The sequence below is a fragment of the Callionymus lyra genome, chromosome 3 (genome assembly GCF_982586985.1).
Source record: "Callionymus lyra chromosome 3, fCalLyr1.hap1.1, whole genome shotgun sequence".
Taxonomy (NCBI): domain Eukaryota; kingdom Metazoa; phylum Chordata; class Actinopteri; order Syngnathiformes; family Callionymidae; genus Callionymus; species Callionymus lyra.
This window is the reverse complement of record NC_141820.1, coordinates 27,556,180-27,569,823: the sequence shown is the minus strand read 5'-3', so window position 1 is coordinate 27,569,823 and position 13,644 is coordinate 27,556,180. Positions and strand designations below refer to the sequence as shown.

The 13,644-nt window shown below is 37.8% G+C and overlaps 1 protein-coding gene across 1 annotated transcript in view; it reads left to right on the top strand.

Annotated features, from left to right (window-relative positions):
• The window catches only part of slc41a2b (solute carrier family 41 member 2b), a 29,671-nt gene extending 16,228 nt beyond the window's left edge, over window positions 1-13,443 (top strand). The window contains exons 9-11 of the mRNA XM_087787347.1: window positions 5,917-6,048; window positions 6,187-6,335; window positions 12,987-13,443. Of these exons, the coding sequence (XP_087643473.1) occupies window positions 5,917-6,048; window positions 6,187-6,335; window positions 12,987-13,172 (467 nt within the window). The 3' untranslated portion in view covers window positions 13,173-13,443. The remainder of the gene's footprint in view (window positions 1-5,916; window positions 6,049-6,186; window positions 6,336-12,986) is intronic.
• Window positions 13,444-13,644: the final 201 nt, after the last annotated feature.

The window sequence follows — 13,644 nt, the reverse complement described above, 5'->3', positions numbered from 1 at the left end:
TGATTTCATCTACGTTTTTATTCACATCCCCCAGCACCCTCTTAAATATTATCTTGGACTTTGTATTGCACAACATTTGAAGAAATATGAGATATTCTATTTAAATAGTAAGGGTGTATATTGGCAATACGATACGTACCACTATAAAGGGACAACGACCCGATATACTGCGATATATTAAAATACTGTAGGAACAACAATATATAAAAGCTTCTGGAGTCGACTGTATCCTCTCATCCGCAATCATTACCAGGATCTTCATTGTTCATTTTTCCTTTAGCTGCAGAAGACATATTGACATAAAGGTTTAATTGCAACGTATAGATGAACACAAGTTGATAAAAAAAATAAAAAATTGTACATTTAAAAAAAGTAGAATTATTTTTTCCAACACACATAAGTGGACTATAAAACGTAAAGGAACTTTTGTAACACATGATATGATTTGCAAAGTTAAAAAATCTTTAATATTTTGGCCGATACTTTAATTAAGTTTTAAATGGATTTGAACATATCAGAAGGTTTATTTAAATATTTCTAAATTGTGCAAGACTTTGACCATTCAAAAAAATGAATATTGATGAATCTTAGCATTAAAATCTAAAATCTGACCTGGTGAAATAAAACTTGATTCTTAACCTAAAATCGTGATTCGTGAAACAAACCAGACCTTTACATTTATTGAGAAGTAAAACATTAACACCTAAAATATTTAAATATTTTCCTGACACTTAAATAGGTTTGCAGTGTTAGTACTAGCATTACAACCATTAAATATAAATTACTTACTTACTTACTTACTTACATTTGTAAGCATTAGCTTCTAGACCAGGGGTGTCGAACTTAACCCCACAAGGTGCCAGGATCCTTTCGCCGTACGAATCTCAGGTCGAACAAAATCCATATTTATTTAGGACTATGTAACGGTTTGTGTCTGATATTATTTTTTATTCTTGGAGGTTCAATGTGTCTTAATTACCTATATATTTGTCCTTTTCTATCAAACACTTGCAAAGAAAGTTTCTTTCATTCAACACAATTGTTATTGCAACTGTTATTGCAAGTCTCTGTATAACTATTGACATTAATAATCTATGTTTTTTATCTTATTTTAAACACTTGCATCTTAATACTAGTGATGGTCTGATGAGGCTTCATGAAGCAGTGTCATGATGTGTTGTTTCATTAGAACAGTTGTTCAAAATAAAGGAAAATAGTGCAGAGACCGCCATCTAGTGGACTCTAAAACACTGCTTTATGAAGCTTCATCAGATACCTCCTGATGTCAATCTACTTTTATTTTAGCTTTAGACTTGGTCGGGCCAGATGCGTTTCCCGGGCCATGAGTTTAACACAAACCAACTTATAGTTTGACCACTTAATGAGATCTGATCCGACTCTTCTAAATGATGGGACATGTGTCCTAATTAAATTGACGTAAATTGATGTAATCGATTTGGTTTGTCATCGCAGATCTGAAATGTCTCATTAATGGTAAATAAAATGAGTAACTTCAACGTCAAGATGTCCATATTGATGTAGCGCCCTTCGCCTCTTGGGCTGCCGAGCGAACCCCTAAATTGACGTGCAGCCTTAAGTGCTGCTGGCTGGGATCAGGAATTAACGTAATGAGACGTCGCTGTCAATGTGACGGATGCCTCCACTCTTCAGTGTCATTTACAAGCGTCTCCTTTTCGTGAAAGGAATGAATGAATGAAAGAACATTCATTTCCTGTTTTCTTGTCTGATATTTTCCATCAATATTTCCACATAGCGTGTCTACTTCCTGTTTATACTGCAAGGTAGTAAATTAATTTTGTTTGAGGAGATATAGGACATGTTTCTGTTTTCTTGTTTTCGCTCGACATCATGCATCTTTTGATCCTGGCTCATGGCTTTGGCATATTTGCCTTGTTTTGCGATAAAGTGTCTGCCTTTAATCCGCCTGCCAAGAACCTCTCCTTGTCTCGTGTCTTTCCGTCCTCACGTTTAATCCGGTGAATTTTTCATGCCTCTACTCTCTCCGGTTGAACGTACCCCCATTTTACTCTGATAGCCTGTAGCTTTATTGAAGCCCAGACATGCTCGCCCTCCTTGTCCTCGCCCCTCCTGTCAAACCCAGTGACCTGAATAAGCCAGATCACCCTCAAACCTCTGCCACGCCCCTGCTGAGTGTGTCCCCCCATTCACCCCAGACAGTAGACGACCCCCAAAAAACGGCACGAGCCAGTAAAATGTCTCTCAGAGAAAGCTCTTGCAGATGCAACTTCACCAAAGATTCTGCTCAAAATCCTGATCAGACTCGGAGTTAAATACGACAGGTTTTATGTATTTAATTGTTTACTACCTGACATGAAAAATATCTATCAGAGACTTTCTCATCGACAAATTAGGTCTTAGGGGCAGCAGTGATGGTGAAAAGATCCAGCCTTTTTTTCCATTTAATATTAGTTTAACAAAAAAACAAACATTTAAACACACAATACAAGATCCAGCCTTATTTTTCATTTAATGTTAGTATTACAAATGCTCATGAAACACACAATAAGAGATCCAGCCTTATTTTCCAATCAATATTTGTAATAGAAATGCTCATAAAATAATACATCATAATAATAAGAAGAAGAAAAAAGGAAACTTACATTTTAAAGATGGCACAATCAATTTGTAGATTGATTGTTCCATCCATGTAGACATCCATGTAGACAACAATTATAAATAACAAAAAGAAAATGATGGAGAAAAAAAATCTATATAATGGACATTTTGAAATTAGAATTTTATTATAATAACACTTAAATGTGGACAAAACTGAAACCTTGGTTATTGCTCCTGATGATAAGGTTCCAGGGTTGAGTCAATACTTGGTTACTTAGGTCAGTCCGTCAAACATTCAATCAATTACTGTATTTGCTCATTGGAACCTACAGCAGCATCAAGGTGCAGAATATGAAAATACCAAAATTAAACCAAATTTATGAACAGTTTTTATAACTTGCTTTTCCAAACATACTTTGGTATCATTTTCCCGGCACAACAGGGAATACATTAAAAACTTACAGTGGCTCTGACACATCTGCTCATTTGAGGCTGTTTTCATTTATGGAAGAACAAACATAAAAATCTGTTTGTGAGACGAATGGAAATGAAAGCGGATTCACAACTCACCAGGGGATGAAGCAATCTAAAGCAATGAGGTGGAAAAGCTTTCGTCCAATTCTACATTTTTATGATACGATAGAGTCGAGTCCTGTACTGCATGTATTTTCACTGAATATTGAAATTTTATATGCGAGAGGATGCATCAATAATTCAGAAACATTACGCCTACTGGCCTTTTTAGGAATCTTCAGGAGGAATTTTAGAACTCTGGGTTATTCCAGAATTGTACCTGGTCACCTTCATTTTGTTGAAATGGATATGTATTAGTTTACCATTAGGGATGAGCTGATGCTTCATTAAACAATGTTTAATAGAAAAGCTGTACAAACCACTAGATTAAACAGGAGTGAGTGCCATTCTAGTGGGTTGTGAAAGTTAACATAGTGCTTCATCAGTACTTACCATCATGCACTGGCAACTTTTCAAACCTTTTCTCAGAGTGATGGATCAGAAAACGCCGGTCTGTACGATCCAACACATGTTTTTAAGAACAGCGATGTCATAGACCTCATTGATTTCTAAGGTATTGAGCCCAAAAACTTCTTTCATTCCCTCCACATCTGTGGACTAAACACTGACGCTCGCACTGCAACGGCTGCGGATCTTATCCAAACACTCGTCTTTCATCGTAATGAGCATCAAAGTCGAACAGTTTACAAACTCAACAGAGAATCACAAAAGCAAGTTTAGTGTTTGGACTAATCTAGTTAATAACTAGTTGTAACAGCCCAAGCATGGATTGATTTGATTGGGTCTTAAAGTTTTGGTTTAAATAAAATGTATTATGGTTGTTTTTCGAAAAAATTTGAAAATACATTAATTATTAAAATGTCATTTCCTCTCTATATTTATTTATATATACATTTGTCAATACTATATGAAGAATTATTTTCATTAATCGTTTCCAAAAGTATTATCCAAATTACACTTTTTTATTTTCAAGTCTTCATCTTAAAAGTATAAAGATCTGAGGATAATGTAGTTTGCATAATAATTTGGAATGATGTGTTTTTACATTGCATTTATTGTCGTCATCCATCTGTAAAACTAGCAATTTGCAATATTAATTATCGCAAAACTCTTTAAAAAAATATAACTCCAGAACGATTTCAATGTTATTGCTGCATCTGGTTACAAAACTGCATCGTTTATGCGTTAAATATAAGTTTTCAATGGAAGAATTGATGATTTTGTTAAAAACATTTGTGATTTTTGTGTCGATGGTGGAATTTAAAGAAGTTCCGTCTGACATTTGTCTAATGTTTGAGATATGAAGCCCCAGTTTCGGTTAAAAAGCGTATAAGGAGGATATTATTCTCCGGTAATGAGAGTTTAGGGGCCGATGTTGCTGGTATAAAATGTCAACAGCCGAACAAAGAACCTGGCTAGATTAACTGAAGTCGACACTCCCTGGAGGGCTCCGAGCCTCGTATTCATCACACTCACCGCACTAATTGCTCTTGATCGTGTCGGGACTCTCATTTTTATTAAACCCTCTTATGTGGCGTCAAACTCACTTCTGCACCGCAGTCATTTCATTTATGCCCCTTTTTTTATGACGCGCAATAAACAAATCTATTTTCAAGCATCGCTCAGTTCCACCCTGAGCAATTTCCCAGATACAGAAGCACCTCACGAAACCTTTTCGCTGTTCATCAGAGTTCCCTTTATTTTCTCCGTCTGCCGCCTGCTCGCCTTGGCATCAGTATTCTTGAGCGTTGTTCTCCCGCAGAGCTTCGTCACCAGACTGTGGCTGCACAGATGAAAGAGGCAGGATCCGCTCAGTGTTTTACTTGCTAAAGGGAAAAGCGTGTTCACTGCAGCATGCGAGTGTAACACGGCCGGTGTTTTATCAGTGCAGATGGCGTCCCACATTCCCCCGACTGCTCATCTGCTACATGCTAATTTAATTCTGACACCCAGGAAATTAAACTTCTAACTAGCAGAAGCTGTGAGTTTGATGTATGGCGTAACATCAGGATTGGAAAACAGTCGTATATCTCAATTGTTTTGATGCAAAAGTCTTTTTAAATGCTTCATAGAGCCATTTATTTTAAAGTTTGAAGTTGAAAATGTACAACTAATCTTGGTACTTGTCAACAGGAGTAATAAATATGTGGCTCCACTACATATTTTGTTTATTATCTCTACTTTAACAGTCGCTTACTTTATTCCTACAAAACTTTCAGTTACATCACTGATGTCAGACTCGAGGCTTGGGTCGTAAATGGCAGATTAAGTGGTTATAGTTGACAAAAGTACATGTGTTGTGTGTGTGTTGATGCAACAAATACAACTTTATTCAACCTGAAAGTGTAGCACTAAATGTAACATTATTACATTGTAATGAAGGGCGTTAACTGGCACATTAATACCTTCAGTCGAATGATCTGAAAAGTTTCAAGCTGTATTAAAGTGTGACTTTTTCTGTACTGAGTTTATTCTTTTGTAATTTTGACTCTTTTTTTTCTAGGTTTTCTTCTGAATCTGTTTGTTGTCCATACTTCTCTTTGTGTTTTCTTGTGTTCGTCTGCATGAGGTTTAAAAGAACATATATAGTTCCAGCTCTCTGCCATGAGATCTGGAGCAGCTCTGATCTTGAAGTTGATTCTTGTCTAACATTTAACATCCATTATTGAACATGGTGCAGGAATACATACGTTTGAGCATCGGAGAGAATAAAGAGGCAGATCTGGGTTGTACTTCAAACGGTGTCAGAAGTTTCTTTAGCTTGCTGATGCGTTTGTCGTCCAGGTATTGGAGGGAATCTGGTGGCCATTCAATCCAGCCGGATCTCCACTCACCTGCACTTCCACTGTGCTCCTGGAGAGGTCCCCGATGAGGCCAAAGGTTGCTACTATCCCTGCCGCACCTTCTTCGGCACAGGTCAGAACCATCACTAAAATATTAACCCTTTATATACAGCAATGAGACTCACTCGAATGAGTAACTCTTCTTCTTCTTCAAAAGAAGCCAGAATTGAAAACTGATTTTTAATCGAACCTTCTTTATTTATTTTTTTAGGGGCAAATCATCGATCAGCGCAGGTTCTCCTGCTTCTGGTCCTCCCCGGTCACCTGATATTCCTCTACACCATCCACCTGATGAAGAGCGGACACACCACGTTGACCCCCATCTTCATGTCCGTCTACCTGGCCGCCGCTCTGCTGCAGGTGCGTCCACCGCTCGACACCTGAGCCTCCAGAGAGTGTTTTCGTTCAAGCGATGTTCACTCTGGAGAGTGGCCTCTCGTTATCTCTAAATCACAGCCTGGCGGGTCCATCCTTTCAGAGCGCAAGTGTCCTTGAACACAACACTGCTTCACAAATTGCTGCAGATGAGATACTTTCAAAGAACACTCGGACGTCACTGTCAGACACGTTATTATCAAGGTTTCCGATTCACGCCCGCGCTGGCACGTTGTTTCTACTACAATTACTCAAATACTAGACGAGCACTCAGTGAGTCCAGATCCCTGCCAAGCCACTCATTAACTTTTACTCTGTGTTGTGGGTTTTTTATTTTCTAATGGAAATAGACATAGCAAATATAAAGGTGCAATATGTTAGATTAAAAATGTTGTTTCTGGCTCTCCCTAGTGTTGTAACGGTGTAACTGCCCTGTTCAAAAAGTATCTCATCATCTTCATTGATTTTTATTTGTATAGTTTGATTTTAGCTTTTGAAATATCGTTGAAAACAATTGTTCCTGAACAGACATCATCTAGATTTAATCCTTTTCCCATAATCATCTCTGACAAATTACAGTTTTTTTTCGAGACACTTTGCTAACAGGCAGACAGATGTTGATGATCACATTAGCTTCTTAGCAGAGGTAGTGAAGTAAATACAACAAAGGTAATAATCATAACGTTACAAAGTAGTCATTTAAATTCTGTGTGGTTCCTGAATTACGATAAAACAATAGCAGCTTTATTTAAAATCTTTATTAGCAAACGAATAAACACGTGTGTTTATTCTCAGCCGTTCTCCGGCATAAAACTGCTCCCGATGTCATTAAAACCGGAATGTTTATTCCAAAGACCGGAAGGGCGTGTGAGCGTGAAGGTCACAAGTGGAGCTAGACTCACCTGCAGCGACACTACATGCACACCTTCTGCCACCAACGACGCTAATAAACATTTCTGTCACTCTCATTATCCCGTCTGACGCTCACACGCGACCAACGTTTGACATTTTTTAAGGACGTGGAATGGAGGATAGTCATTTTTTCATTGCAGTTTTCACGGCTGACATTCATTTTTAATATGCCAGTTAGCCATGTGTGCAGTTATGAACACAGTGGCTTAATCAAGACTCTGGTAAACTGATCATCAATATATTCTGTGAAGTGTTTTTTTTGCTTCTACTTTCATCTGTCGGTAAAAATGAAAACGGTCGTTATATGATGTTCACTGCGAATCTTTAATGAGACATCCAAGAGTTACGTTGATGATATTTATAAATCTACCCTCATCATGAACTCTGAGGCTCGAGAAGAAAAAATCATTAGGATTTTTAACGAGGTTTCGTTCTTGTGAGATATTGACTTTTTTATGTTCGTACATTTTAGCTTTAGTGGATGGTGATGATATTCCGACTTTGTCGACTTTTAAAATGCGAGTTAACTCTTAAATTCCAGTGAAATTTGATGACTTCCTACTAAAATACCTAAATAATGTAGAGCTGTTAGCTCCATTAAAGCGGCACACGGTAACATTTAAGAAAAAACATTTTTTGTTGATTAATTAAGTAAGTAATGAGTATTTGTAAAGCTCATTTCTAGACCAGGGTCACAAGGCGCTTGAAAAAAAAAACAATACGTAGTTAAAATACATATAAATTTGACAACTTTAAAAGGTAAGTAGATCCATCAAACACAGGGAGAGGAAGATCGTTCCAAAGCTTAGGAGCAACAGCCTCGTAGTCCATGTGTTATTTTAAAAGTAATCTTCACTAAACAACGTTGCCTACGTGTCAACCAGACTGCTATAGAAGGGTCGTTTGGAGATGGCGGTTGCATTCATTTCCATCATGACTCCATAATGGCTCAGTACCAGGGGTAATTTGGAATTTTCACAAGGTGAGAAAACCCGACCCAAGATGAGCCCAGATTTGGACTGAGGCAGCTGGAGACACTTCAGTTTTCACGACGGTTTACACTTGCAATGACACCGTTCTAACAGTGGGGGGAGTCAGAAATGATTAGATGAGATATGACTTCATTAATCTCTTGGGAGATTTCCTTCAGGAATATAGGGTTCCACCAAACAGCAGTCAAAGTATAAAAGAACAACTACAACCGCTAAAGATCGTAAAATAAATAAAAAAGTTAAGATACCAAGAGGTATGTAATCTTTAATATGACATTAAACTAAGAGTTTTTAAATCTGACAAGAAAATACTTGTAGCTTGGTGTTTTTCCTGGTTTTAGCCTCCATTTATTTCAGTCTTAAGCCTCACTCTCGTTCCTATTCCACAACTTTTGAGTATTGGGACACTGAGGAACTTTTTTGAAGAATGAGGAGATCATTTCTTATAGTGCAGCTTTAAGATCAGCCAGTGTCCTCAGGATGCACCAATGTGGAACTTAAGTAACTTTGAAATTTAATTTCGAAAACGGTGTCAAACTGAGCGTCACATAGTCCAGTTTTTAGGTTCTAAAGGTTACACTTTATTCTGAAACACCAAACGCAATAATGACTCTTTGAGTCATTCTAATAATAAAGCAACAGGATATATTCTCTGAAATGGAAGCTGGACAGTGTGGCGTCTCTGCTCTGTCTCCGCGTCACGTTCCACCCTCACCTGAACTCATGACTCTGGATCAGGATGAGATGACAGGCGTCCTCGCTCAGGTGACCGCCGAGACTTCAGGCTTACTTTTCATTCAGGGCCACAGACCTGCACACTTTAATTTCCTGCTCTGTCCACTGTGGAGGAAGTCGGTGGATCAACGACAGGAAAATAAAGTTTGTTACATTTAGACCTTTTTTTCTTTCTGATCATAATGTTAGTGTTCTCCTGTTTGACTGTGGTGAAGCTAATGTCTGTCGCTGACTCATGAGAGGGATGAGAGATGGGGTGTGTCCACATCCTTGGCAACCTGACGCCGGCGCCACTTTGCATGCAAATGCTGCCCAGAGTTAATATTCTGGACAGGAAGTTGCTCACCGTGAATGATGTAGGGCTTTCTGGGAGTCAGGTGACGCTTGAAGCCGCGGCTGCAACGACCAAGAAGACGTTCGGGCTGTCGCTGTGATTTAAAAGCAAAACACAGACGCGCTCGCTTGTGAAATCCTGCGTTTGAGTTGTGCGCTTCTGTTGTGCGCTGTGTCACAACAACACTTCAGCTATACTTCAGTGGTGTTTCTTTCTTTTCCGTTTGGCTTTTTGGATTTAAATGGAGCATTTTAGCTTTTGTTGTTTTTTTAGCCTCAAGGTTTTTATGATGTTAAAAAAAGAAGTACTTTTCTTTTCATCCTTTATATCTTTTCTTTAAGTTTGTTTCCTTTTTAATTCTCACTTTTGTGTTGTATATAATCTATGTATCATAATCTTTTTCTCAAGCCTCACTTTCTATTTTATTTTTAAAGAGGCAGGAATTTGCAACTGTATTAGTTGTATCAGCAATAGTACTGGTTGCAGTAGTACTAGTAGAAGTACTAAATATGATGCAGCTATAGTAGTTGTCACTCTGCTATATTAGCAGCAGCAGTGGTAGAAGTACTAGTAACTAGTTATAGATGAAATCTCATGAAACTAACTGGATTCAAGTGTGTGTAGCATCTGGAGGCCAAGAGACATAAAACAAGGGTGAATTTAGTAATAGACAAAAAACGGTACAAAAAAACACTCGGTAGAAAAAATAAACAAGGAATAAAATCCGAAATACACAAGAAATAAAAGTCACTAATACTCGCATAGCTTTCAAAATAGAAACAGAGAAGAGAAAACTTAAATCAAAGAAAAATAGACTATACAAGAAACAAGGGATAGTCTGACACCACGGACTGGAACCAGTGAGCTTTAAATGGCTGCTGCAGAGTTGCTGATTGAAGAGTAGTTCATCATTAACCTGTCAAGGAAAAGTGTAAGATGAACATGAAAGGAAAAGTAAGAAAAGACTAGCAAAAAAAAAAAGTGTCTTGTTTATTCTCTTTCACCAAATCAAATTGCTTCGATCACTTTTACTCCTAAGTCTCTGTATGATATTGACTTTCAAAACCTCCTTTTCTTACCTTAAATACTGGCATCTTCAAATGTATATGTCAACATGAACATTTATCTGCTTTGATTTTGAACCAACTACATAAAATCACTTGACGTACGTAAAAATATGATTTATACTTGCAGTAGTGCTGGCACGAGTTGTAATAGCAGTAGTGGTAGTATTGTTAGAAATGATGTAGAAGATTGGCTAGTAGTTAAGGGCTGTGTATTAGCAAGAATCTGCCGATCCAAGATATTGTGATATATTGCAATATTGTAGTAACAACAATATATATTGCAATATATTGCGGTACTGTAGTAACAACGATATATTGCAATATATTGCGATACTGTAGTAACAATGATATATTGCGTTACTGTAGTAACAACGACATATTGCGATACTGTAGGAACAACAATATATTGTGATATATTGCGATACTGTAATAACAACAATATATTGCGATACTGTAGTAACAACGATATATTGCGAAACTGTAGCAACAATGACATATTGCGATACTGTAGGAACAAAGATATATTGCAATACTGTAGTAATAACGATATATTGGGATATATTGCGATACTGTAGTAATAACAATATATTGCGATACTGTAGGAGCGACAATATATTCCGAGATATTTTGCGATACTGTAGTAACAACGGTATTTTGCGATACTGTAGTAATAACGATATATTGCGATACTGTAGGAACAACAATAGATTGCGATACTGTAGTAATAACGATATATTGCAATACTGTAGGAACAACAATAGATTGTGATACTGTAGTAATAACGATACATGCGATACTGTAGGAACAACAATAGATTGCAATACTGTAGTAATAACGATATATTGCGATTCTGTAGGAACAACAATAGATTGCGATACTTTAGTAATAACGATATATTGCGATACTGTAGGAACAACAATAGATTGCGATACTGTAGTAATAACGATATATTGCGATACTGTAGGAACAACAATAGATTGTGATACTGTAGTAATAACGATACATGCGATAGTGTAGGAACAACAATAGATTGCGATACTGTAGTAATAACGATATATTGCGATACTGTAGGAACAACAATAGATTGTGATACTGTAGTAATAACGATACATGCGATACTGTAGGAACAACAATAGATTGCGATACTGTAGTAATAACGATATATTGCGATACTGTAGGAACAACAATAGATTGTGATACTGTAGTAATAACAATACATGCGATACTGTAGGAACAACAATAGATTGCGATACTGTAGTAATAACGATATATTGCGATACTGTAGGAACAACATATTGTTTCTTTTTAAGAAACAACGCTTTTTTAGGCTTTTCATAGAGAAATGAGCAAATACTTTCTCTAAACTTTAAAATGTGAAATTGCTTGTAGGAAAGTGCTTCTCAAAATATGAACCAAAAAGGTAAACAACCTGGAGCAACATGAAATATCCAGTACCTTTCAGTGTTTAATTTTTTATCTCTAAACTTTCAACTTTCCACACATCAACTTTAAAAGATGCTGGAGCCTGTTGTATCATTAGTTTTTCAGTCACTGCTGCCATTTATACGCTTTTGTTGATTGTTTAAGCACTTCACTAATATAAATTACTTACTTACTTTTGAACAGAGGAAATGAGAAATGTTGCCAACTAGCGGCCAGAGGTTTAATTGCAGCACACAAATAAATAAATGCTGTGAATATTTGAGTTTTAATTGTCAAATCAAATGATTGTCTTTTATACACACACTATTGAAATATAAACCATATAATAACTTTGAATTAAAATAAAATGTAATTTGAAAGGTAAAAAAAGATTAATAACATTTTTAAATATCAATACAGTGCTATTGAATATCGATACAGTATCGTATTTTAAAAATATATTTGCGATATATCGATATTTTCGTACACCCCTAGTTACAGTACTAGAAGCAGAAGTAGACTTTGTACTCGTCATATTTATTAGTTTTGATGTATTTAGAGTGTAAATAAAGTATTTAACCTAGTTTAAATGGTATATTTGTTTTGTTATTTATCAATTCTATTCCTTCATGTTGTAATACACGTCATGTATTCTGCTGTAGTGACCTTCCGTGACCTTACGTGTGGCTGAGTGACAGCCCGTCACCGATCATGTGTTCTCAGAGTGTCGTCGCACATTAGAACGTAATACTCGGTAAACTCATCACGGCAGATCTGAGCACCTGCTGTCGCCTTCCCCTGTTTTCATATCCGTGTCCTCGGACGGCTCATTTTCACTGTAAATGATGGGCCGCCGCTTATCTTTTAATAGACTACTCCTCTCGCCGCGCTCGTCTGCTCGTGCACACGTACGTATGCATCACGCTCGTGGTCGGCTGCTCGCCGCCGTTACTCCTCGTCGTCGTCTTCGCCGCCACAATGGGTGATATCACACCTGAGAGAGTTCCCTCTCCCGGAGAAAGATGTCGTGTTTATTCTCGGCCGCTTCTCTTCATAAGACACAAAGTTACAACCCGCTGATGCCGTAGTAGATGTTTATTACCTCTGCCAAGGAGGTGCTTTGACCTCAACTTTAACTTTGCAGCACTCTGGTTTCCTCCCGTGTGTCCCGCAGGTGTTGCTGTTGCTGTGTATCGCCGACTGGATGGTTCACTCCATGTGGCGCAGTGGCAAGGACCCGGACAGTTTCTCCATCCCCTACCTGACGGCGCTGGGCGACCTCCTGGGCACGGCCCTGCTGGCCCTCAGCTTCCACTTCCTGTGGGTGATCGGCGACCAGGACAGTGACGTGGGAGACTGAGCTGTGACCGTGAGACCCGAGTCCTCATCGTCTTTTGGTTCGAACGGACGGACTGGATGTTCGACCGACGGGCTCTTCTGGTCGGAGGGTTTTCTCCGCGTCATTTGCACCAAAGTCGCTTTTATTTATTCTCCTGGAGCAGCACGACACCAGCAGACTCACGGCTGCTGCCTCGCTCTGTAGCATCCACTCTACCAGCAACGGAAAAGGGAACACGAGCATGACTTTGTCTTCTTTTGGTACATTTATCACTTTGTTTGAGTTGTGTTATTAAATTTGAGACACATTTGTGAAGTCGTTCTTGTTTCATCAGACGCATCCATCGATAAGACGGACCACGGAATTGAATTTAAATGGTAAAAGGAAAAATTAGATCTTTTTTAAAAACAATTTTATTTATGTGTTGATTTCAACTGAATTTTTCATTGAACAATAAAAAAATACTTTAAAATGCTGAAACATTAATTTGAGG